Raw genomic sequence first — 27,442 nt, forward strand, 5'->3', positions numbered from 1 at the left:
CCTTGTATAAAAACTAGAACTAAAAAAGTTGTTTTTATTATTAAAACGGAAACGGGAAGTTACCAGGTGCCGAATATCGAGCCCGATCCCACCATATTCTGCAACATAAACCCGACGTCAAATTCTCAAATCAACGATAAGATATTGTACGTTCAGAAAAAAATGATTAAAGCCCAAATATATTTGTGTCAGCTGAATCATATTTTGCATTTGAAATATTCAGCAAATCTCTTGTATCAGAAGCATGTTTCGTTAATTTTGTAAACATGGTAAACGCTATATATCAAATTGACTGAACAAGGAAAAGAACTCATTTTCATTTCAAGTTGTTTCTATTTGGAAGATAACAATTTCCTCCTTTTAACTTAAGTAATCATTCATACAAGGCGTGTTGTTGTTTCAATCTCAATAATCTGATTTGGAATTTTTTTAATATAATTTTTATTAAATTACAATTTAAAAGTGACAGATTTAATGTAAGACACTGGTAAAATGTTTTGCTTTTTTATAAAATAATGCTAAAATATTCACTTAACTTCCATTTATAACAAATTTTCATATACTGATGAAAAAGTCTATGATAAACATCCGACAAACTATTTCTTTTTAAAATTAAATGAGATATTTATAAACAACAACAAACAAACAAAGAAACGAGCAAGGCAGAAGCAAAAATCAAAACGAAAAATAAAATTAAAAATTATAAAGAAGGAAAAGAAGAAGCGAACAAACAAAAAGCAACATAACTGTACTAAGTATATTTGTTAACATATTTCAGAAATGACTAATATGCAGGGATTACGTTTACGTTTCCCCTTCAAAAATTCACACTCTATTCTTTTCTTTCTTTTTTTTTTTTTTAAATCTTTAGTTTAATATCAAATATCTTTTATACATTATATACGTGTATATATATGTTCACATTTTTTTTTTACACAAACAAAGTCAAAATTAAATTCATTTAACGATAAAACCTTTAGGTTTGTCAGTATTCGTGGATTTTATAATGGCTCAGCAAGTCGTTATCATCGATACGGCCTTTAGAGCCGCTCATGAAAATGTAATTATTGTTGATACATAGTCATGGATAGCCAAGAATGCAACCAGATTCAGCAAGATTCCTACAGAATTTTTCCTCCCCTCGGGGTATCCTCCGATTCCAAACACAGTGTGTGTCTTATCAATGAGGTGCGTGTCAGGATTCCCCGCCTTGGAGTTCCAGAGTTGAAGGTCGTTCGTGCAGTGATTAGAGTGCATTCTGTTTCTCAGACTGCGGCTGTGTTTTATTAGGTAAGTACCAACATCCTAGGCAGTGTCAGTTAGCGTTAACAACTTGTGTATACGAGTATATGGACCTTTCAAACGTCGATTCAAATGTTTCAGAATTACTAATAACATGTATGATCAGTCTGATTTCAGCTGATTTCAACTGTCTAATTTATACGTTGCTTGTGTTTTTTTTCTCTCTCCTATTATTTTAAGAATTGGTATGCAAGTGTTTAGATTATTTTAGTTGTTAACCTCACCTCTGGACATCATGAAAGCTGATCACAATTTCGGCTTATCTCTCTTCTTTTATCATGTTTATCAATCGATGAGATGATTATGACTCACCGGTCTCTCACACACACTTACACGCAAAGTAAGCAAATTTTATTCAAGGGGAGGATTTTTTTTAACCAGTGGGCAAAATCACTTAAGATGGAAAAATTAATTTTTACAATTAGTTCAGCTCAAAATTCATATAGGTGAAATTAAACAATACTCTGCAACAAACGAAAGCTACACTATACATGTAACCACAGGGGAAAATCTGCGCGTTTCCAGTTGAAAGATATATGTTTTCAAATAAGGAATTAAATTAAGTAAATCGTTTATAAACACTTGTAAACATCAATACTATAAATTGTAAATTCTTCAAACCCGTTAGTCATAAAGGGTTTAATGATGATTGAAAAAGGAAACATTTTTCTTTGGGAGCTCAAGTGTTTACTTTTGTTAATCAATTAATATATCCTTTATTAAGCTTAATAATAGAATGCACCTTTATAGATAGGATGCATTATGCATTGCATTTCATTTTTTAAATTATATCTACATTCCATTCGGGTCCGTAGCAACGGTTTCAAAAAGGGGGAGGGACTCAAAAAAAAAGTCTGACAAGAAAAAAAAGTCCAAAATGGGCGAGGGGAAGCAACTTTCCAAAATAATCTGACAAGCAAAACACACACACACACACACACCCACACACTTACACTCACACACCCTCACACACACACAAAACAAAACAAAAAAAAACAACAACAACAAACAAACAAACAAAACAAAACAAAAAAAAAACCCAACAACAACAACAAAAAAACAAACAAAAAAAAACAGAAAGAAAAACAAACAAAAAACCAACTAATTAACTGTCCAAATCCTGGAATTTGTCAGTGCTTGACTTTACAGCAACAAAACGTGATGGGGGGGGGGGGGGGCAACAACTAAGGAAAGCTTTATCATAGCAAAATACTATACTCACACATACGCCCCGCCTCCCGCTTTCTATGGGCCTGTCATTAGAGATTTAGAAATCTATTCTCTCTCTCTCTCCACGAGTTACAAGTATTTATTCTTAAGTTAGAAAGTATAACTTGGTTTTGTACAGAGACAGTAAAAACAATAATATATGATTTTAAATGGATATACAGTGTATATACATGTATACCCGTGATGAAATTCAACACTTTTATTTTATATACATGGTATAATGCATGGAAATATATGAGATATTGCGACATCAAATGACTCTGTTAACAACGATTCACGTGTTAATTAATTAAGATTTGTGAATCATAAGTTGATGTCATAAACTTGTGGTTTCCTTCAAATGGAGAAAGCACTTTTTTTTTAAAAAAAGCGAAAGTCTTTACATGTACATATCTTTGCGGAATTAGCGTGCATGTTTTAATGCCGTGGAATAAATTAGTTAACGCCCCATCCCTACATGCCCTTTACCACAGTAGGTACGATCGTCGAAGCTACACGTATTTCCCATCTTTATTAGGTAGATTCGTCATAGTTTTAACATTACTTATATTTACAATACATGCAGTCATTTATTAAAAATCCTGTTTAAGAATGAAAATCCTTATCCTTATGTATCAAACAATTTTAAACCTTTTTTCATTTCAAACATGGACTAAAAAACACTTACATGTATATATGATTTTTTTTCTTCAAGATTATTTGTTTAGCTAAAAAAATTATCTTATTCACAAGATATTATTTCCTTATTTAAATTCAACTTCCTTTCTGAGCGGAATATTTTCCAGTATTAAGGGGGATGTACAAGCCATCTTGGATGTATTCTGGTCTAAAATAAGAAGTACCAAGAATGCGCTTAATACATTACCAAACCAGCTCAAAGTTACTCAAAGTGCTAATGCACTTATTACCTACTGTTAGAGACCAAAATTAGTAAATAATTATTTTTCTTTTGTTTGCATTTGGGGAAAATTAATTATGTTAGAACTGCGCAGCTACAGCATTCAGGAGATGAATAATGCAATGAAAATGATGTCAGTTCGGTTCATTAATAATATGGCTACAACCATTTGTTTTGCTTTTTTCTTGTCGTTGTCCATATTTTTTGAAAATTTGATTTTTCATAGGGTGGTCTCCCTGAGGCCATGTGTTCATTATGTCCGCCATTCCTCTGTCACACAGAGTTCAAATAACATTGTTTTTAGAATAAATGAGACCGTAACAACATCAACACAAGGCATATTTAAGTAATGGTCCTTGTGTTATACAACTTACATTTTTTATTTGTTGCATCACACCGTCTGATTAATGACAAAACGCGATTTTAACCCATCTCTCGCAAACCGGGAAAAAAAACGTCCTGTTTATCGCTCGAGTTTCCTCAGTCATATCATTCCACGGAGCACGTGGTTGGCATATGCATATTTCTTCTGTGGATAGATGTATTTTTTTACAGTTGAATTTTACTTAGAACAAGTCTTGATAGTTTGTTGACTCTTTCAAACTAATGGGAAAAGAGTAAATAGTTCTAAACATATGTGTTTACGGCGGATCTCTTTTCTATGGCGATAGAAGAATGAATGTCCATTGTTTCCGGTGAAAACAGCTGATAGAAGGTAAGACACATTTTGGGTATGTAAAAACGTGACTCTTTGTTTGAATCCTTGTAATGAACGTGTAATAATTTTCTGCAGACTTGCAGAGTTTCTAAAAATGCAATATATCTATGTGATTTCTGATCAGTTATCAGATGTCCGTTAAAATTCTTGACTTCTCGTTCCGAATTGCCTCTCCTTTAAGTTGTGTTTGTACATGGAGACTATTTTTAAATGGGGCTCTGCAAGGAGGATGATTTTTTTTTAAATTTAAAAATGTTAAGCAAGTTGCGATATATTCAATAACACATTGTAATTATTACATTCGGAAAGTAAGTACACGTGTCAATATTGTTCAGCAGATAGAAAGAAAAAGAAGTCAGTTATAAAATTTCCTTCAGGAGCCCCATAGTAAAAGAGATTGTTTGCTGTACTGTCGGGTATTAGGGCCACACATTGTATGGAGCATTGTTTTGGATATAAAAACACATCATGGAAAAGTGTGTTCTAAACTGACATGCTTCTTCAGGTCTTTATTAATCTGCAATGTTTTGAAGTATAATTTGTTGAAATACTTAAGTTATTGGACATGTTGAATAGTCAGTAGTCAGAATATATACTATTCATGTGACTGTGTGAAATTGTTTCCAAATTTGTTTTGCATCAGTTTTGACACACATGCACTTATTTCTGTAATAAAAATTTAACTTACCCTATACATGCTATAGTATAATAAAATTTTACATGACTCATGTCATAATCTCGCGGTTTCTAACTCCAAATCCCCTCCCAGCTTTTTATATATTTAAATAGCACTTTCAGAGGACATGGAGGAAAGGCAATAGGAAAATATTTGCTACCATTTTCTTCTTCAATAATTTATCTGCAAAATCTGAGCATGATACACTTTGTCTTTTTTTTTCTGCATCAACTGTGTCAAATTATATTGCTGGGCAACTGAAAAAAATATTTACACTAAAATTGCCCGTGCATCAATTTACTTATAATTAGGCTGGACCAGGGTTAAGCATTCACAAATTATACATCAAATATATGGAAATAACGAATAGTATTCAAGCTCAAAAGTCCATTAAACAATACAAATCAGGGGCAGAGCAAACAAAACCTCTAAAACATCAGAGGTGGGATCAGGTGCCATGGAGGAGTGAGCATCCCCTGCTGATTGGTCACACATAACTCTTCCTAATTGTCTTGAAATGGCCATGCTTGCAGATACCGGTAAAAAAAAAATTGTTAAAATTTTGGATAATATTTCATATACTAATTTTGCTTGAACCCATTATTTCTTAGTATTAAAATTTAATATTTTGAGTTTGATGGAGAATTATGCAACCACAGTAGTGTAGATATATATATATATATATATATATATATATATATATATATATATATATATATATATATATATATATATATGGTCTCCCTAGGGATTACTGAGTAAATGTATTTTTTTAAAAGTTTTATTATCTTGGTGACTATAGAGATAAATAGGACACACATTTCTTAATGTGTGATTTAATTACTATGTGAAAAATCACATTTTATGAATCGATTATTTTTATAACTAGGCAGAAAAGTGTAATAAGTAAACAGTAGGCAGTATTATACATTTTTTTGAAAATGAAAATTCTCCATGGAAATTTTTGTATTACATTATTTGTACCATAAATTAGTGCATAATTTAAGGATAATCAAGATGAGTGTACAGAAAGTAACAGGAATTATAAGTATTGTGAGTTGGTTGGTTGATTGTTGTTTAACGTCCCTCTCAAGAATTTTTCACTCATATGGAGACACCACCACTTGCCGGTGGAGGGCTACAAATTCTGACCTATACTCGGCATTGAGCAGTGAGGGATCTTTTTCGTGCCAGCACCTAATGCGACACGGGACCTCAGTTAATAAGTATTGTGTATTTATTGTTAATTAAATTTTTATGAATTAAATGTTTTACTTATTGTAGATGTCATATCCTTTACTAGTTTCCCACAGATGTTCCGAGATGCAATTTAATACAGACCTTAGTTATGCACAAAAGAATCAAGTAAGTTTGTTATTAGCCCATGCATTTGTGTCTATGTGCAGTTCCTCTTTTTTTATTTCAAGTTTCTTGCTTATAAGCACTTAAATTTTTCGTTTTTAACATCATTTGTCAATGAATTTATTAATACAAGTACTTGTAATTGTTTACAGGCACATAACAAAGTCAATGCAAAGAATAAGCAAACTCAAGATTCATAATGGTGTGGATATGTTATAGGTGCAAATGGACTGCAGATATGAACATGAGTCTTCCCATTATTACGAAAGAAAAGGAAGAGAGAAGTAAGTCATTTGGATATCCAGGAGCTTGTTTAAATGCTTTGATGACAATGATCAGCTCAAGGCATCTTTGGTTAAATGCATATTGAGTTTCTAAAGCAGGTCCTTTCTCATAATTTAATAAGCTGTTCTTGGTCACAATTTGATATGTACGTAACAAAAATTAACTGATATTACAGTGTATTACGTTTACAATACTAAACTTGCTTTGATTTGTATCATTTATATTCTTGCTAGTTTATTTAAGTAAAGCAAGTAGACCAGTGAAGAGTTTTGTTATGTGCCTGATATTAGGTCAGGTTTCTTAGTAATGGATAAGCAAATTAGACCATGCAACCAGAAATATGTTTAAAAAAATAGAAATATGTCCATAGGACATGAATGTTCCACCCAGGGTTCATTAGTAATGCAACATGAAAATTTGTATCAGTGTATGAATTTTAATGAAAAAATCTTGAATAACTTCTTTAAAATTTGGTTTTATACATAATAAATGTTAAAGTCAAAGGTCAGTGGGTAGGTCAAGGTTAAAAAATTGGAAAAATTGGAAAAATTCTCACCAAATAATGTATCAGTGCAGAAGATTACATAAAAATATTTAGAAAAGTTTCTTTGAAATTAAGCTAAACTCAAATTTTAGAAAAGTGAGGTCAAGATCAAAAAATGCCAATGAAGTTGAAAGCTCTCCACAATATGTATCAGCACATGAAGTTTGATAAAAATATCTTAATTTCTTTGTTTGAAATTTGGAAGAGAGGGCAATGTTTGCAGATAGGGTAAGGCTTGTCATCCTTGGCAACAGAGAAAAGATTTATTGTTTTGTAATTTGTTACTGTTATAATAATTTTCTTGTAATTGTTGAATGTTCTGAATGATCTTCTTAAAATGCATTTTATTATTGTAGGTCTTTGAGGAATATCTTGTGAAAATTGCATTGAAATTCTAACCTAAAATGAAATCCATTGTAAACCCACACTCTTGCCAGTGAGGATACATTGTAAATCAGAGCCTAATAGTGTCATCTTTGGAACATCAATTTTGTTCGTTATACTGCGCTGTTCCCTGTGATGTTTTACATATAGGATTTTGAGATAATATTGGTAACAGAATGTCAATCATATAATGTAAAATAAGGGAACTCCATTCAGTGTTTTACTTTGAAATATATTACTCTGTACATGTAATAGATTTCTAAATCAGAAATAATTCATTCCATTTATCTGTTTGCTACAAGGGCTGTGTATTCAAATTAAAATTTACACATGATATGATGCAATGTCTTTAAGCAGTGTGCAATGTACATGTGTATAGGGATTAATCTTGTGAATCTTTTAATACATAAGTTTTCAAGGACTGATTTCTTTAAAGTTTTATCAAGTACATGTAGTTCTTATCTCACTGTTCATTACAAAAAAGACTTCAGACTTTAAAAATACATGTATTTAAGACCAATGTCTAAAATCACAGCTTTCTGTGAGTAACTCACTATTTTTTTTAAATGAGCATCTGTCAATTTGCTGAATGTTTTTTTTAATCATAATAGGTCATAGGTGTATTTCAGAACATCAAAAATTTTTTTTTTTCTCAAATTTCTCTTGACCAATATATTGAGATTTTATTTGTAAGAATTAAGTAAAAAAAAAAAATTACCAGATCAGCATTGGAAAGATGTCCACATTTATATGCATTTAGTTTTATAGAGTGTATCCTCATTTGTATTGTTACTATTGTACAATGTAGGTTCAATTGTTTGATTTTTTTTGGGGGGGGGGGGGGAGGGGGGTTCATGGTTGGAGCATAACAAGGGAACTACCTTGAAAAGGGAATACTAATCTGACAAATTTATGTTTAGTAAATGCAGATGTCAATACATATATAATGTAACACTCAAAACCTGGTTTAGGGCCACAAAGAGGGTTTTTTTTTTATATTTACTTGATTTGAGAGACAGGGGGTTGAGAGACTCAGAGAAAGCAATAAGACTAAGGTGAGCATTGTGAACATTAGGTGTCCATCAATATTATATAAAAAATTATGCCAGTATTAACTTTAAAAAACAAATATTGAAATTTAGAGTTCATCACTGGAGAGTAGATTGCATATTTGGCTTAATTTTATCAGCAAAATGTTTCATTAACACTTTGTTTTGCAATATTGTACATGACAATCTTCGAGTTGTTTTTGAAATTATGGTCAAAGTTTTAAAATTCTAGCATTACTAGGTATATGATTAAACATGTACTATCTTGTATATAATTATGTTGATTTTGTTTTCTTTACTTGGTGAAATTGTAATTTGGAAAACATGGAGAAAATAAAGAAAGTAAAAAAAACTGTTTGTAAATCATTAAATCCCCTAATAATTACTCTTAATGATTTTGTACCTATTGAAATGGAGCTAGGATGTAATGTAATTTGAAAATTTGTGGATGACAAAATACATGTATATGTACTAAAACAAGCTCATTCACATTGATTTTACGATGTCTAATTTTTTTGTGATTCATTGTTGATAATTACAAATCTGGAAGTATCAATACTTCAAATACCACATTTGTTTAATTTATACAAATGGGGAAAAAAATCATTCAAAAACTTTAATTTTGATTTTGCAAATTTTTATTGCCTGGAAGCAGAGACTTGAAGAATTTGTTATAACAACACACTATAAAACAAATGTTCAATAATGATTATTACTTTTAATTAATTCACTAAAATTTATTACACACAACTCCCCTTTTAAAAAAATCATAAGTAATTCTCCTTTACTTTTTAAAATAAACTTGATATAAAGGTGTTTTATTACTTTGCCTGTAATTTTAAGTTTCTTCATTTCAGACCATTATGTGCCTCCATAAAAAGAAGTGGTCTGGAAAAATTTTGTGCTAAAAATAGATCACGTGCTGCTGTCCATGAACTACTTTCATGGTTCTTTACACTCATTTTGAAGACATCAGTGCCTTGTTTGTAACTGGAAATTACCATTTAACAGTGCAAAATTTAGACATTTTCTCAACAAATGATTGTAGGGAGAACATTAAGGCACACTTTGCATATTTTTTTGGATTTTTTAAGGCTCTATTGAAGTGTGTAGCTGCGCAGTTCTAAAGTGCATATCAAAAGCATTTTTCTGCAAATGTGTAAATTATTTACGCAAAACATGCATTCAGTTATGCATATTTATTGTTTCTTTATCGTAAGGACATAAAATTTGATCAAATTATAGTGTACTTTTTTCATTTGAAGAAATGTTTACTTTTTGTTTTCATTGCACCTAAGGTGGCCGGACATCCCCCTTAAGCACTGAAAACATATACCATTGCACTTTGTCTCGTTATACAAGGTACATGTATATAAATATATATATTCACATAGCATTGTATCCAAGTCTTCACGCACTCACAAAAATGTTTTCCTTTATTATAGAATAAATTTGGGATGTTTCTTCTACCGTATAGACTATGTTGTAAATCTCGCTGATCACGAAACAGATTCAGTGATACCCTACTTTCCCTATGCGACATTCGCCGCTTGGTGTTATTGTAAATCTGCAATACCGTAACTGTAACGCAAACATACCGGATTCGCCCAGTAAGCCAAAAGGAAATTGAGAATTGGGAGGGGGGGGGGGGATTAATATTAAAATGTATCAAAAAGGAATGTGTAAATAACATAACACTTTAAGTAGTGTATAATAACTATTTTCTCCTTTGCATCTTTAAAAAAAAAAACTCTACAAATTCTGAACGCTTACAAAATTCAGTCATTTAAAACACGCCGTTTATATTCCTTAGGTATATACAATGTACATTGTCCAAGAATTTCATGCAAATGTAGGGTCTGTAATTCAGTTCAGAGTTTCATTTATGCATATTTAGGAGATTTGATCAACCAGTTGAAAATTTTTGCATGTACTGTATGATGTCAGCGACTGGTGGGGTGATTGAGAGGGCCCTGTTTATTTTCAGAACTGCATGGAATTAAGAATTTTGGGGGAAGCAGTCGGGTTTGGGGAACTTGTAAGGGTCTGTTCGCTTACTTGGGTAAATACGGTGATTTCAGAAAATGTTTGTATAATATTAAAATGATATATTTTTCCGTAATTAACATTTCAGAGTTAACTCTCTTACCGCCTCCGTAAGATACTAGTGAAGTCGAGTCTCGTTAATCCAGACGTTTGTGTTCCCAAGCAAATCGTCCGAATTAATGAAGCGTCCGGATTACTATAGGCTTTATAATTGGTATAAATGTAAGTGATTCTATTCCCCACAAATTTCCTCCATAAGGTGAAGTATTCAGATCACTGGCTTGAGGATAGAGGCTTCACCAGTACTGAACACAATTCTTACCACTCTCTTAATATCACACGGAAACTAATTTAGCCTTAATGATAAGTTTTCTATATAAAGTAGTCCTAACTGCAGATCTGTACCTCACCGGTCTTAAAAGTTTTCATGGAGGACGGTGGTAAGCTCCATTTCTGCAGCTATAATGGTCCTTGATATATGTCCAAAAAAGGTCTATGCCATTAGTTTCACATTCATACATACTTTGGGAATAAAGAGTCTGCATGGCAAAAATACATTGATCTATGATATGACAAATAACCGCGAAAATCAATGCTTAAGTCTGAAAGCAATGTATAGACTGGTGGTTCAACAAAATCTTTACAATTTAGGGACTGAAACAATATTTTCATACATATTCAGATATGTATAGGGAGTGGTGTGGGCGATGATTTTGAATGTAAATGTGATGTGTGGGATCCATGGTGGTGGATCTTAATGTTTCCGTAGTAACATGACACATCACAAAAGATCGGACAGGTGTGTATGGGATAACAGGTAATATCTCGTAATGATTCCGTTATCAAAAATTGTGGCATACCTGTCGCCGACCTGCTATCACATGAATTACTGATAACAGAACTCAGGTAGGCTTGGTCCACACATTTGTCGGGTGGACGGTGGTGCTTCGACAGGTAAGAATCTGGTTCTCGGCTGTGGAGGCAGGAAGTCCGGAACTTATGTCATCAAAAGCCGGGCCCCCATCAGGCACGTGCACTTTTTATATCGCACGACTGTTGAATCACTCAGGCTCACGTTGTTCATTTTGTTGTAGGTCTCCGAAACATGACTTACCAGATCAGCAAAATCGTAAGTAATTGTTTTATCTTAATAAGGGGGACAATATTACATAGAGAAAGCAAATTACATTGATACCTGTAGCGTATATTGTTAAATTATTCTCTGCGATCCTGAAATGCTTTAGATGTCACAGAGTTAACACGACTGTCGGTAACAATGTGGGCGTGGCATAGAGACGTGTATATTTTATAGAAATGTGTATATTTCTTAATTGTGATTTTATTATAATTAATTATAGCACTTCATGATACCATTCTTAATGAAATGCAGTGTATATTTTAAAACCATTTTCTATTCATGCAGTTTTTATGCACATGATTATCTAGCGACAAAGTAATTTTATTGACCATCTTGATTGTTAAACAAGTAAATACACGTGTCCATCTGTCGCTTTAATATTAGCTTATATATCACCATGGACCGTCAAATCAATGAAACTACATGTGGTTTATAAAAATGTATTTATTAACTTTTAACAGTTCCGTGTTTGACTTGTAAACCGGATTAAGTGTTTGCCGTTGTCGTATTCTCGAGGAGGCATGCGATGTTTTTTTTTTTAAAAGTTAATTATTTACATATCATTTAGACACTTATGTCATGTCCTGCTTATTACTGTAAAATAAATGGCTAATGACTGGGGAAAACCACTTTAAAATAAAAAAAAATGAACTTCTCAGACAAGGATTTTGTTTGTTATGCTGAAAAGACATTCTTAAGATGTCCTAAACACGATAAGAGGGGGCAATGCACTGACACTTTGCAACGTTTTAATATCCCCAGGATACGAGCGTGGGCGAGGATTTTTGACCTCTTGGATCCGCCGATCAAAGACGATGACATCACACGGAGATTGTCTCTATTGACAAAAGTTGGCCGGGTATAATTCATTCAGCTTTAAAATCGATGGATATAAATCAAACAAACCCCATTTCACGAATATCAAGGTTTACTTCATATCTGTGCGTCCGCCTACGGATCTTGGCTCATCCCCAAACTATCATCTGAGGGCTGATTCCTCTTTCACAAATTTTGGTTATTAGAGCCAGAATACACAGTTCACAGAAAAACTACCAAAGAATAGCGAAAATGCTGGTCATTCATCATGTTTATCATGCCAGTTATAACCCTCAAAGATCAATCTATTCAGGACGAACAACGCCCTCGAAGATATGCCAGGCATTTCGAGAAATAAACAAATGAGTTAAAAATTTCAATAACATACCTATGGTGATGACCAGTTTCAATGGTGGACAATTCCTATATGTTCTCTTGCGCTTGACACTCAATCTTGATGATTTTTGGTTAAACAAAAGTTGGGTTAAAGTTTTGGGCAGATTGAATAATAGACAGACAACCCAAGTCAAAATATTATTAAAAGTAAAACTTCCAAAATACTCGAATATTGCCTTATGGGTTATGTAATATACATATACATTGTAACGTTAACCCCCACCCACCTCCACCCTAAAAAGAAATGCCAATATCATTCCTGTAATTAAAAATAAAACTTCACAACACAGACCACTGCAAATGTGTTTAAAAAAATCTTTACATACATGTAATAACCCCCCAAACTGTATTCGCGTTTATTTTCAGGGCAGTTTTATTTCTACCTAGAACCCTGACGTAAGCACTAGAGTGAAGCACCTTAAACAGAAGATTATAAACCAGAATTCAAAAAGAGCCAAATGGTTTTTAAAACGGCGAAAATGAGGAGAAAGTTTAAAAAATGTTTTACCGCCTTTAAAAGTCCAAACCTATTATCAGATTCCGTCTTATTTTATTCTGAACATAAATGCTGTAAAGAAAGGCAATTCACAGGATTGCTTCGTTGACTTTTTTTTGGTCTAGACTTCGAGCGTTGTTTATCGCATAAAACGTTCAATATGTTTTTATTCCCACTTTCATTCTTAGAAACAGAGAATCCAATTCCCCAAATCATTCATGAGAGTGTGTTTGATAAGCAGAAAAATATCTGCCAGCTAGATGAATGAATCGATCCCATACACGACTCGGGTGTGAGCCGTTTGATTAATGACACACCGCTCCTTGATAATTGAGCAGGCCAAGGACTACCCTGAAATTCGTGTACAGCGCAATTTTATGATTTTGGTAACATGATATATGTATAAGTAATCAAAGTTTAAAATGATTGTGATTCTAATTAACAAACAATCAGCATATAAACATAGGTAGAGTACAAGGGTGAGGATCTAGGAATTTTTCCTTGGGGGAGAGAAAGGGGAAAGAAAATTTTGAACCTATTTTGTGGAGGTAGAAGGAAAGGATTGGAGACTTCTCATGGACATAGACGCCTTTCTTCATGTCTAAGACTTTTCTAAATTGTATACCAACTTACGAGGGGACTTTGTTTCTTAGGCGCGTCCCAAGGTCGCATTATGATTACTTTATTATAAATATTTTATCTGAAAATACTACCCCCCCCCCAAGCTGGATTTGCTATTGAATTCATACCTCTTTAGCAATTTGAGATGGTATCTTGCGCCTCATTTAAGAAATTACTATGTATGATACGAAAATTGCTTTCTCAACAACTTGTGGTCTTAATTTTGTGACATTAACACTCTCCTGTCTGGCACCTAAGCTCGTTGCGTTGCATCTCTGCATCACTTAATTCCAGTGGTACTGAAATGCTGATACTGAACTAATTGATAAATGTTGAATCTAACGATTTGAAATTCTCTTTGTCATGACTGGTTTGTTAAACGTATCTCCTTTTCAGGTTTTTTCCCCATGCTTTACCATGTCCCCACTCCCACCCCACATCCCCTATTAAAATAATTTGCATTCTTTTGATTTATATGAGACAAAGGTAGTGAATGTTCCTCCGCCATGCGCCCATTACTAAAAATGAAAGTCAAGGGTCTTTTGGATGATACCTTAAAACCGAGGTCCCGTGTCACGGTAAGCATCCTGCTGCGCTGCGGCCGTAAGCACTGAGCCTAGATCAAAATTTGCGGCACTTTAGCTAAAGCAAGCGATGTCTGTAAAGTGTACAGTAAAGTCTCGAATGGGACGTTAAACAACAAGCGTGTACAATCAATATTTAATTTTTCAATATCTTCACACGTTTTGGTAGAAAGTTTTAAAGCAACTCTAGTGTTCATAACCTACTGCTGTTATTTGATGTATAGATTCTTGTCACAAGTTAAAAATTCCCCAAAGGAAGTAGTACAATGGCTCTTAAAATTGCCCCCATTCCTACACACTATACTAAATGTGATATACATACATTTTTTATTGATTTTAAGTGGTAATAAAACACCTTCCTCTTATTTATAAATATACATGTGATTTTTTTTTTGTAGGAGTCATTGTATGTTTTTTATTAATACATTGTGATTACATGCAAACATGTCAATTGGTTCTACTTAAGTGTGTTTTTCCCCTTTCTACGAATACTATAATATAACATGGTCGATAAAATAAAAGGCAACAATAAAATATTAATTACATGAATAAGAAACGGACAACTTTTTTTTTTTAATCTCTGTTGGCAGATGTAGGTATATAGACTCGAATTACAATGTCGAATGTTCTAAGCATTGTAGGAAAGTTCGCAGATTGAAAATAAATAAAAAGCTTTAGTAATTTTACATTTAACGTGCCCTCTACCTAATTTAGAATTGTTCAATTTTTATTTGTAGAGGACAAACAGATCTAGACATGTTTAGTTCGTTGTTTTCATTACAGGCGCAGCCTTTCTCCAGCTATATCCCTAATGGGCTTCACATCGGTAAACAGATCCTTCTGCGAGGCCGGGTCTCTTACGGAACAGAAGCGTAAGTTTATCAAATCACTTAGAATATGCAGTATCTGCAAATAAAACATAAAAGTCTTTTTTTTTTTTTTGGAGAATGTTAAAAGAGAAAGAACCTCTATTCGCTAAAATGAATTAATACATGTATTTCTTCAATAATATTTTGCTAGCAAAAGATAGAAGTAAAAAGAAATTCAAGTAAATTAGTTTTATTATAGAGGGTAAAATTGTCGAACATAAAATGTTATGAAGGAAAACGTTGCGCTTTATCAGTTACAGTTATTTCTCAGCAGTTTAAGAGTTATCTCCCTTAAAAGAGGGACATTCAAACTTGACCTCATGGAATGTTGATCATGTTGATGCATTGTTCAGTGTGTGTTTTCTTTATGATTCTAGGTTTGCCATAAATCTTCAGCAGAATGCAGAGCCATGTGATGGAGAAGTTGCATTCCACTTCAACCCACGCCCCGGGGAGCAACAATGCGTGCGCAACTCGTTCGATGGAGGAAATTGGATGGACGAAGAGAGAGACCAACCCCACTTTCCGTTTGATGAAGGTCGATCATTTACACTCCGCATAGAGGTGGCGGAAGAGGGATTCCGAACTTACGTGAACGGAAAGCCGTACATCAATTTTAGCCACCGTCTGGATATGGGAAATGTCCACTATCTGTACTTGACGGAGGGAGCCGAGTTTTACGACATCAGTTACCAAGACCGATATGTATGTTGACTCTTAAACAGACTTAATTAAAATTTAATAGAAACATCTTGGTAATTTTAATACATGTATATCTGCAAATGCAATAGCGGATATAGCTGATGTGTACATTACTTCATTATATACAGCTGTTTACACCTCTGAATCATTGTTTTACTTACACAGACACTTCCATACAAATCTGAGATTCCACAGCAGATGAATGTAGGGAAAGCTGTTAGAATCCGCGGAGCATCTCAAGACAACGATGGGTATTACAAACTTTAATAAAATCTTGTATATTAGGTTTACGATGAAGATAATGGTCTCGACTTTATGAAACCAAAAGGTCATATAAGAGTTGTTTGTCTTCCGCTGTATCAATGATGAAAGATTTTTGATATATATCTTAATAATACTTAATAAGAAGGAATTTGTGAGAAGCGTGAAGAGGTTTCAAATAGTATATAGGCATGCAATTGACCACAATTTTTCGCCCCTTTTTACAGCTTTAGTGTCAACTTTGCCTGCGACCCTGACAATGAAAACTGCGCCTTTCATTTTAACCCTCGACCAAACGAGGGCGTGGTTGTCCGTAACGCTAATCTCGGGGGATGGGGAGATGAAGAGAGGGATAATGACGCAGAGTTCCCTTTTAACCCGTACAACTACTTCGACGCAATGTTCGTCTGCACTGACGATAAATATTTGGTATGACGTTACAAACTTTGTGCACATTGATGTAAATGGACATGAGCAGAAATTAAAAGCAACTTTTTAATTTTTTTTTGGCGGTAGTGGTATATTATTTATTTGAAAACTCGATAGCACCATTTCTCTTTTGATAGGTTCATGTGAATGACAAGTATTTCACGGAGTTCAACCATCGGGGCGGCGTAAATGATGCTTCGTACTTCAACATTGTGGGTAACATGGACATTCAGGATGTGGAGTACTACGAGCCATTGGTAAGGAGTCGTTCTGTCTGGAGATCAGAAATTATTGTTGTTTTCATAACAAAGCTGGCGTCATTTTCAAAATGTCATTCTTCCCACAGGAAGACGACTTTGTGAAAACTATTCATTCCGGTCTGGTAAAAGGGGACGTCTTGATCTTTAGGGGATTTATGAAACCCGGAGGAGATACGTAAGTTTGGTTTGTTCCTTTGTATTATTTCCAGGGGAATGTCAGAAAATGCAACTCCTGACTTAATTAATATACGCACAAGATGAACATCACTGTTTTTTGTTTGTTTGTAATTTTTTTTTTTGTTTTTTGTTTTGTTTAGCCATTTGTAATAGAATGCAGTCCACAGACTCCTTGATCAGGCACAGATCCAGGAATTTTTTCGGGGGGGGGGGGGGGTCCACCCCAGTCAAAATAAAATTTTCAACCCAAAAATTTCTTGACAAGCAAAAAAAAAAAAAAACCCAAACAAACAAACAAACAAACAAACAAAAAAACAAATAAAACAAACAAAACCTTAATTCTCTTCTTTATCCAGAAAATTACCTGACAAGTAAAAAAAAACAAAAAAAAAAAACAAAAAAAACAAAAAAAACAAACAAACAAACAAACAAACAAAAAAAAAAAAAAAAACAAACAATCAAACAATAAGAAAAAACAAAAAAACAACAACCTAAAATCCATTCCCCAAACGTGAAAGACACCTATTTCGTGGTGGTGATGGTGGGTACAAGTTTTCTATGGGGAGGGGGGGTCCAAAGTCATTTTTTATTTGCTTCAGTATATACTCAGTACTTATCCCCCTTTCTAGATCTACGCATGTTGATAATACGAGTTGTAATAACAGATGAGTCTGAGATAATTTTTTTATGAAAAGCTCGACATATTTATTTTTGCTGGTAATTTTCGAACTGTAATCTTTCTAACAAAGCTTGATCATGTAATAATGTTAAACATGAAATAAAGTGCACAATATTTCATGACGTCATCTTGTGTTGCAGGTTCTCCATAAATCTAATGAATGGCTTCAGTGTGGAGGATGATATTGCATTCCACCTGAACCCGAGGGTCGGGGAGGGACAGGTGGTCATGAATTGCTGCATGGGTGGGGACTGGGGTGAGGAGGAGAGAGAAGACATCCCCTCCCCCATAGCAAACGGAGAACCATTCGAGGTCAAGATAGTGGTGAAAAGGAACAAGTTCAAGGTTTGTACAAATCAAACTCCTTTTCAGCCGTGCAATCATGCCTGTAAGCAATAAAAAAGAGAAACATGAGAACAACTTGCAGATGAAATAATTTAGCTAAAATATTAACGTCCTTTAATCACTATGATTCTGCACATTATAACGCAAAAAAAATCATTTTATTTTAGGTGTATTGCAATGGCAAGAAGTGCATGAAGTTTGGCGCCAGGGGAAATCTGGAGGATATTAAGGGCGTGAACATAAGGGGAGACGCATTTGTGTATGAAGTCAAGCTAGAGAGGAAACTGGTGAGGCCTAAGAAAAAATATGGTTTTTTTAATATTATAAATAAATAGGGTCGCTAAGTAGGATTTTTGTTTTTATTTATTTATTTTTTTTTTACATAAGTATATTAAAAGCCAAACCTTTGAAAAACAATTTAACTTGAGACAGCTTAAAGTTCACTTCTATTTTACAATCTACCCTACAGATCTGAAAAAGTGACCTATTGACCTATAAATGTGACATACAGACATGCAATATCTGAATTTTACACCGAAAATAATTTGGGGTCACGGCGCAAAAAATAAGGAGTCGGTCAAACATTTTTTTCTTAGGCCTGAGGAATAAGTTCCAATAAAACTCACCTTCGCTTAATCCCGTAATCCACGATCATTTTAGCAACATAACTGAATACATTCTTAGTTCTATCCCCCCCCCCCCTCCCTAAAAAAATGTTAACATGCTCTATACATATAAGTTTATGTGTTGGTATATGGGGATTGAGGTGGGAGAAGTTATTCAGAATTAAAGGTTTTCTAAACATTAAAAAGATTGTTAATCAGAATGTTCTTTCCCTTTATAAATTACGAAATACACAATATATTTACTTCCATAAAGTGAATCTGTAAAAATATATATGTTTTTCATATTTAATATATAAAGTTGCTTATCATTTACTATCAATAAAACGACAGGTCCCTGTTTTTAGAACATCGAATTTTACTTATCGCATAAAAAACGTAAAAACGTACTTTACACAGTTCGCGTTTTATAATCTTAAAGTGAAAGGCATTTTTGAAAATAGGTGATGCATGTGTCTGGTTTCAAATTATATTTTATGTAGCCAACATTTACTTGAGGAATTGATAAAGTTTAAAAGGGTATCGTTTTTGTTCGATTTTCATCCGATTATAAGTTTTCAAAATATTCTCTACTATCGTCTCCATCATTTAGACGTATGCCTTTTTCACAGATATCGAAGCGGTTTGATGATCAAGACTGATTTCCATTGTTTACTTTATTCAATTGATGGTTACATCAATGTTTTCTTGTTAAATATGTTCAACAGGAGGATTCATGGGAATGTCTTCCCGGAGGTTTCCGAGTAGGTAGCTGGATCGTTGTACAAGCAATCCCCAAGAAAGGTTCCGAAGGGTGAGTACACAGGGGAAGATAAAGGGAAGGTTGTTTAGAAAAACGAAACAAAATGCTTCAAATTATTATTGAATAAGTTAGTAGAAACAGTAAGCACTGTTAAGGAAAGTATATTCAATTGCTAGTATTTTGTTTCAATTATCCTAACATAGATTCGCCATTAACTTGCGCACTGGTCCAGATGACGGAAGTGACATAGCTTTCCATTTTAACCCCCGCCTTCAGGAGAACTGCACCATTAGAAACTCGTGTAGTGGTGGTGACTGGGGAGGAGAAGAGAGAGAGCAACCCGGATTCCCGTTTGAGAAGAAGGACACCTGTGAAATAGCCATCCAAGCACAACCAGACAAGTTTGTGGTAAGTTTCATTGAAAATTCAGTGACTTGAAGTAATTACATTAAGCACAATTTTCAAGGCAGATCAAAATGAGTAGTTTAACGCAACTTTGAAAGGCATGACACACCTAGAAAAACATTATGATTGATTCTAAGTAGGTGGTATATAAATTTTCTTTTAAATATACATAATTTAGCGAAATAACAATGCTAAGAAAAACTAAAACTCCCTCCTGATGTACAGTTTTTCATTCCTATGATTTAATTTAGAGTTGGAAGAAATATTCAGGACAAAAAAATCAACCTTTTTTGATTTAACTTTGCATTTGTGAAAGTTCTGTTATTCCTCCTTAAACTTCTTAAAGAAGAGTGATCCACCTGCAAAGAGAGATAACTCTGCATTTGATGAATCACTACTGTAGCGTAAAAAAGTTTTCTATTTTTTCCCTTGAAATATATTGTATTTCATTTATATCTCCATCTTCTTTTAGAAAATTGTCATCATTCAATTTTTTAAAAATCATATTTTAGTCAGCTGAGGGTCGCTCTAGCATGAAGAGCCTCGTTCTTGTGTAGAACAGGAAGAATCTTGATTGTTAATTTTGGAAAAAGAAAATATGTCGTACTTGTAATGAAAAACCAAGCAAAAATATTTCCAACTGATATTTTTTCTAGACGTATGTGAATGGACAACGCTATATCGACTTCAATCATCGCCTACCGTTGGAGAGTATCTGTTATTTAGAATTGACCGGAAGTGCTGACTTCTTTGAGCCAAAGTTTTTCTAAAGTGTAAGTAATACATGTAGTTCCATGACAGTAGCACTCAAATCAGCACTCAGGTCATCATTAAAAATATCTTTGTTTCCCCTAACCCGACCATAAAATTTCAGGTTGGGTAGGTAGGTAGGTAAATAATTTTTTTTTTTCTGACAGCAGTTTTGAAAATACAGTTCTAAAAAATTTGATAATATCTTTATAAATAAGAAAGAAAAACAAACGATTTTTAAACCGAATACAAATGAAATTTAAAAGCAACATGTATTGTTATTTAATTAACAAATATTATTCATTTAAACTTGTGAAATATCTCAGGCCAGCGTAAAGAGCTAAGTCCACGAAGCATCAAAACGGCCTCTTCTCAAAAATTAATGTTATGTTTATTATAGATAATATAGAATTTTCGCTTTTCATAACCGTTTTCCTCATTTCAATATCTATTATACTTTTTGAAAAATAGATATTGCAGTATGGCAGTGTTTTGATAGAAAATTGCAACAGGAACGTCATTTTTTTTTATGTAACGTCGCGTCAAAGAGCGAGAGAAATGACTTAAAGTTTGCAATTACAATGAAGCAATATACGAATTTAAGACTTGAAATTGAATAATTGGAGATAGATATTTATTGAATCAACATCATTTAATTTAGAACCGTAATTTAAAAAAGCAGATAAAAGTGTTCATTTGATATACCAGTCAATTCTGACTGGATAGAATTGAAAAAAAAAATCTTTTCAATGGAAAATGACTTCAGCTGTGGTAATTTTAGATCAATGAAATATAAAATAGTTGAGCTTTCAAAAATCTATATCTGAATAAATTATCATAGAAAAAAATAGTCAACGGGAGTTAAAAGGATGTATTTCATTTTGTACATTTGTACCAATAAATTAAACATCTCATCGTTTTCGTTCTTGTAATAGAGAAACTGAAAGGAGTTTCGAAAAATACGGAACTCATTCAAAACTTGTTATTCCTAAAAACAAAATTTTGTGGAACTAATTGAATTATATTTAAAAGAAAATCACCTAGAAACAAAAATTTTTAATCTGCTTAAAAATTGAAGATCTGTGCTATTAACTTAGATGAATTCACGAGAGTTCCCCACATTCCATCAAAGAATAAACAGAGTATATATATCAACTGAAATATAAATATAGGTATTACCCGATTTGTTGTTCGAAATACATGTATATGCATATATTTACTGCACGAAATAAATAAAGGTAGAAATTTGTGTTATACTTGATTATAATTTTGAATGTATATAAACAAAGAGAGTATATGTAACCTCAAGATAAATTCTTGCATCTATACTGTTAAACAACTTTGATGAATACGCATGCGAGATATATCCGCGAGATTCGCACGTACAAGCTCGCGGATATTTATCTTCACGAACCAGCCAATCGCTAGGCCATATTTTATTCCCGTAAAATAATAAGTGTATATGCAGGACATTGATTCGTGGCGTGTTGTAAAGTGGAGATAAATAAATGTTTCTGTTTTTCTTCTCAAAACTTCTCAGTATCTATTTACCTACATGTATAAATGTAATAAATTTAGTATGTTTTATTGATGTATTTCTCAACATTCACCACTTTCAGTTTCATTTTCACATTATGATAGGAACTCGGCGTAAGATTAATTTTACACGAACAAAGGACTTGCTAATACTAGTACATGTAAGACCTTAAGACAGCCATTATAAGAAGAAAGGGTAAAATGCTCTCTTTTATTCTTAAAATAGAGAATATTTCTGTAGAAAGAAGTGACAGAAATGGGGGTGGGGGGGGGGCACATACAAAATTCTATTTCAGTGTGGCAAAAATAGTTTGACATACGTTCAAGAAAAAAAAAAATTCACAAGTTTTTTTTTATAGATATTCCATTGGACATTGAAACTGTCATTCGATTGAAAGTCTCTTATAGGAGAAATGCCCCCTTCCTTTCGTATTACGGGCCTAAAATTAAATAATCACATCAGGGGCGGATCCAGCAATTATTGAAAGGGGGGGGGGGGTTGTTCCAGGTCTATGCCACAAGCACTCATGCATAGATTCACACTTCAGGCATTTCAAGCCTGTAGAAATGGTTTTATAAGGGGGCAACCTTCAAAAAAAGTTGACAAGCAAAAAAAAAATTTAAAAAAATCTGTGCACCACGCTCTAAAATCCTATTTCGGGGGGGGGGGGGGCTTAAAATCTTTCTCTTCATTGATTAAAATAACTCCATAATCTAAGGAGAGAAATATATTCTCTTATGCACACTCCCTTTCATAAAGTTTTATGTATACAATGTACATGTACTTCTTAAAGTTAGATACTTCAGAAGATAGTCCAAATATTGCATAGCTAAAAGTTCGCCGGAATCTTACTTATGATAATCAGTGTGAAACCTTGCATGTTACTTGTGGGTGGACGGGGCCCGGGTCCGGGATTGTGAAGGTACACGGAGGAAAGCAAATACGCGAAACTCTATATAGAGTGCAGAAAGAGCAGATATTGAACTACTTATTTTATTCAAAAAATGTTAGCCGTAAAATATCTATATTACAGAATCCCCCCTTTCTCTCTGGAAAAATAAAAGGGGGGTTCCAACCCCTGGAACCCCCTTCTGGATCCGCCAATGCACATATACATGTATATTGTGCTTTTTTTTTTATCAGTGTACAATTATTTGTACAAGGGAGGTGCTGGTCAAGAAACTTGACAGAAAAAATTCATACACAAGTAGTTTACATGAACACATTTTACTCGTTATTTACATTAGTGTAGTAACGATTAAATAATTCTGAATTTTTTGAAACATATTTCAATTCCCTTTTTCTTCCTTCTCTCAAATCAGTTTTTTTTTTTTTTTTTTTTTTTTTTTTTTTTTTTTTTGCTTGTCATTTATTTTTTAACTTGACATCCTACCTGCACTTCATCTGACTCCATATAATAAACAATGTCAAGGGTCATATATGTAAAATATGCATATTGTTTCTGGAAACATGTTTGAAATGTGATGAAACCAGACAGCAACGTTACTTTTCACGTTTTTATGCAGGTGCATAAGAATTATCACGCGAGCTTTTTTAATGAAATGATTGACATGAAGTTACAAAAATAAAGATTAATTGCTGCTACATGTAGATATAAATATATAGATATTGTAATACCGACGTCACATGGGGATTCATTAAAGCCGGACATGTGCATTTGACGGTTCAGCACATGAGTTCTATTTTGGATCCAGTTTACAGAGATTTTCTTATTATCTCAATGCTAAATTTCTAATGATATTATCTTTTTTAGATAATTTTCCCGTTTCTAATTAAATGCATTTAACAAAACGACAGAAAATTAGGTCCATAAAAACCCTTCGATTTTTTTTTTATGATAAGCATTTTAACCGCAATATTGATTGCATGTATCTTCTGTGACGTCAAAAATGACGTATAACGAGTTACGTCATGTACAACATACATGATCATAATATACACCCATGCTTTTTTTCCAAATATGATTTCAGAAAATGTAATTTTTAGATTGTTTACCACATTTAGTCTTAAAAACGAACAATCGACTGCTTTTCTATCGCCTTGTGTCTTACCTATGGATCTTTAGTGTAATATGAGCCATCCATTTGCAATTGACTATTGAAAACCGGATCTTTGAAAGCATCAAAATTTAAAAGTAATGTCCAATTTCGTATTTGTCAAAGCACAAACAACGCTAATAATTGACATAAAGATTTGTATTTGTGGTATTTACACGTATAGTAAGTATGAAAGTTGTTCTTGCCCGTGACCCCATCTAACTTTGGGAAAAAAATTGTTGATAAATCGGCATTTTTCACGCTTTTTAAAACCAGCATATATTCCAGTCGTCTGATTTGCCTAATGACGCCCCATTTAACATTTTTTTTTTTACATGTGGGATGTGAGTGCGTTTTCACTTACATTATCAATATATATACACCTCATGAATCTATCCTATAAGTGTGTAAAACACGAAGACACATGTATATGATGGATCGTGGCCATAGCATTTTTCACACGCACTGAAATTTTATATATATATATATATTTTTTCAACATGAGCACACTCGTTACCGCAAAATATTTTCATTGGAAAATGTTTCTCGAATATTTATTATTCTTTATCTGTTTTAATATTTTGCGGTAACGAGTGTGCTGTATGTGTAAATCACGATTAATTGTGTAAAATTTGGCATTTTCCCGGAAAACCTCGAACCACGGTGAGGTTTAGAATTTAGTTTGACATAATAAATATCCGGTTTTGACGAAAATGTTATACATGTGAAATGTGTTAATGTTCTATGGTAAGAATTATCAAAAACATATATTCTGAAGCCCTCTTAAATTTTTTCATATTTGCTAGGCCAAATAAGGCATATTGTGGGTCGTGTTCTTTATTGAATTCGAATTTTTACAAAAAGACAAGATTTGCAAATACTCAGCCATCGGCAATCCGAGTAACTTTTTTCAAACCTATTATCATCTTCGAGTGCTTACACAGACAAAATGTCAAAGGCCTCGGGTGGCGCAGTACGTCTAGTGTTTCGTTTGGAATAACGACGTAATTTAGGAGCTTATTGTAAGTCACAGGTCCCGACGTGGGACGTGGAGACTGGTCTTAAAATGTGTATAGTCAATAATTCAGCAGTATATGTTTCTATGTTGTGAGTTAATTCACTCAGTACATACTATTGGACACGTCTAATTCAATTTTTTATGATATTACATGTAGGGAGAGGGCGAATTAAGTTTTTAGAACTTGTGCCCAATCCCACTGTATATATTTATTGCAATAAAACATGTTCAAATCGAGACTGGTCAATCGAATGAGACCGTAAAAAACGTAGGTCCATGCAGTGTAGCAGTATACTTGTAGATGATGGCACGAAAAAGATCCCTTACTGATGCTTTATGATCAATGGCCTGAGTGCCGAAAAAACATTGGGAAACCCTCCACCACGCAGGTGTTCAAATGTTGTCGACCCAACAATTTAAACAGGTATTTTTAAAACAGAAACAACCTATTTTCAAGGACCTACCTTTAGAAAAATACACTGGACGTCTCAGGAAGCCATACCATAAGCCAATTTTAAATATTTCTAACATTATTTAAAAAAAGTGTACCTGTGTAAACTATTTAATTCAACCAAACCATATCTAAAATGATTAGAGTTTCATATATCTAATGTTAAAGTCACGAAGTTTACCCTATAAATTAAGGAAGGAAGAAACGGCATCTGAATTATATTTGTAAAGATGAAATAATTATACAAAGACATATTTATAAATCCTATGGTCCTGTATAGTAAAAATAGAATCATACATGAAGTGTTTATTAGATCGAAACGAATGAAATGCAGTGAAATTTATTGATATGCATACACAAGGTGGGCCCCTCTTCTGCTCACGAGGAAGCCTTCTGCCAAGCTTACTACATACGTTTATTTTTGAAGTCACATTTGTAAATACCATCTAAACACTCCTTAGTCAGGGAATATTTAATTTACGGAATGTTTCAAGAGTGTAGGATTCTGATAAGTTAAAGATATATATATTAAGATTGATACATCGCCGTTGTTTTATAACTATTACCCTCTGTGGCCACATGTTAATTGTGGGCGCCAAATGAGAGTAAAACAGAAGCCGCCGTTCTGAAAAAAAAAAGGATTTGGATGAAATTGTATTTTATAAAGTTGACAAACAATAAAAAAAATATCTGAATAATCTTATTTAAAAAACTTTTCAGTCGGCACAATTTAAGTGGGTCGGTCGCGTTAGAGGAAACAAAGGTATTTTTTATTTTGGCCTCATATAATATACATGTACCTGATCTCATTATATATATACATAACATTTGTGTATAAGCGAGGGCGGATCTGGGGTGGGGGCCGAACACACAGCGCACCCAGCCCTGGAATTTTCAGTTATTAAATTTTTATGTAAAAGTCATGAAAAATGGCCTTGCAACCCCCCCCCCCCCCCCCCCCCCCGCCAAGGAAACACAGACCCCATGTAATGGCAAGAAGAAAGGAGAATCATGTATCTGAAGAAAGTGTCCTCCTCCACGAAATAGTTATTTTCAGGTTTTGGAAGGTGTTTTTTTCGAGTCAGACATTTGTTAAGAGTTGACCCCCCGGAAAAAATTCTGGATCCGCCCCTGATAAAGGTATAAGATTTTTTTGGAGTATGGATAGTATTTAATTCCCGGATGGTCATATAGGATTAATTTTCAATTCCACAATTAATCGTCAATTTGAAAGAAATTCCTGTAATGTTTGGGGTAATTCTACATTAGAATATTAATTAAGACATAAGGTCTTTAAATTTATTTTATAAATGCTTCATCTAATGATCTGTTTACAAACTTTCAGATTGCAGTGAAAATGAAGAAAAACATCATCTTCTTGCTTGATCGCTTCCTATGATTATATCAAAGCTTGTGGCTGCTTTGTTTACACTTGGACATTACGTTTTCGGTTCTGCATTTAGAGGTTAAGGAAATCTCGCCGCAATTACTTCACGTGACAGCTTCACGAGATTTTTCATGTTAAAGACAATAATTGTGATGCCAACAACTGTGATTTTCTAAGGTTATTAAATAAATGACTTAGATTTGAA

At 33.5% G+C, this 27,442-nt stretch overlaps 1 protein-coding gene and 1 long non-coding RNA gene across 3 annotated transcripts; both read left to right on the forward strand.

The window, feature by feature from the left end:
- Positions 1-1,171: 1,171 nt before the first annotated feature.
- On the forward strand, positions 1,172-27,442 carry LOC133175205 (uncharacterized). Of its 2 annotated transcripts, none has more exons than XM_061310324.1 (14): positions 1,172-1,290; positions 11,589-11,623; positions 15,329-15,417; positions 15,792-16,119; positions 16,282-16,367; positions 16,605-16,806; positions 16,944-17,063; positions 17,153-17,241; positions 18,063-18,267; positions 18,435-18,554; positions 19,598-19,683; positions 19,836-20,040; positions 20,694-20,810; positions 27,196-27,442. In XM_061310324.1, exons 2-13 carry the CDS (start codon positions 11,600-11,602, stop codon positions 20,805-20,807), a joined length of 1,668 nt encoding a protein of 555 aa, XP_061166308.1. In that variant the 5' UTR covers positions 1,172-1,290; positions 11,589-11,599; the 3' UTR covers positions 20,808-20,810; positions 27,196-27,442. The 2 variants fall into 2 exon arrangements, with proteins under 2 accessions (XP_061166308.1, XP_061166303.1); XM_061310319.1 differs by lacking the exon at positions 1,172-1,290 and adding an exon at positions 11,336-11,448.
- LOC133201779 (uncharacterized) lies at positions 4,104-8,221 on the forward strand. The gene is made up of 4 exons (XR_009723144.1): positions 4,104-4,145; positions 6,109-6,189; positions 6,339-6,470; positions 7,372-8,221. It is a non-coding gene; the product is annotated as an uncharacterized LOC133201779 (long non-coding RNA).

The sequence above is a fragment of the Saccostrea echinata genome, unplaced genomic scaffold (assembly GCF_033153115.1).
Source record: "Saccostrea echinata isolate AGI-Se365-2 ecotype Australia unplaced genomic scaffold, CSIRO_AGI_Sech_v1 ptg000002l, whole genome shotgun sequence".
Lineage (NCBI taxonomy): Eukaryota > Metazoa > Mollusca > Bivalvia > Ostreida > Ostreidae > Saccostrea > Saccostrea echinata.

Excerpts from the sequence above, each read along its gene's own strand:
- LOC133175205 (XM_061310324.1), top strand. The coding sequence starts at position 11,600 with ATGACTTACCAGATCAGCAAAATC. Across the intron at positions 18,555-19,597 it reads TCAAGCTAGAGAGGAAACTG|GAGGATTCATGGGAATGTCT; the intron begins GTGAGGCCTAAG and ends TATGTTCAACAG. Across the intron at positions 20,041-20,693 it reads CACAACCAGACAAGTTTGTG|ACGTATGTGAATGGACAACG; the intron begins GTAAGTTTCATT and ends TATTTTTTCTAG.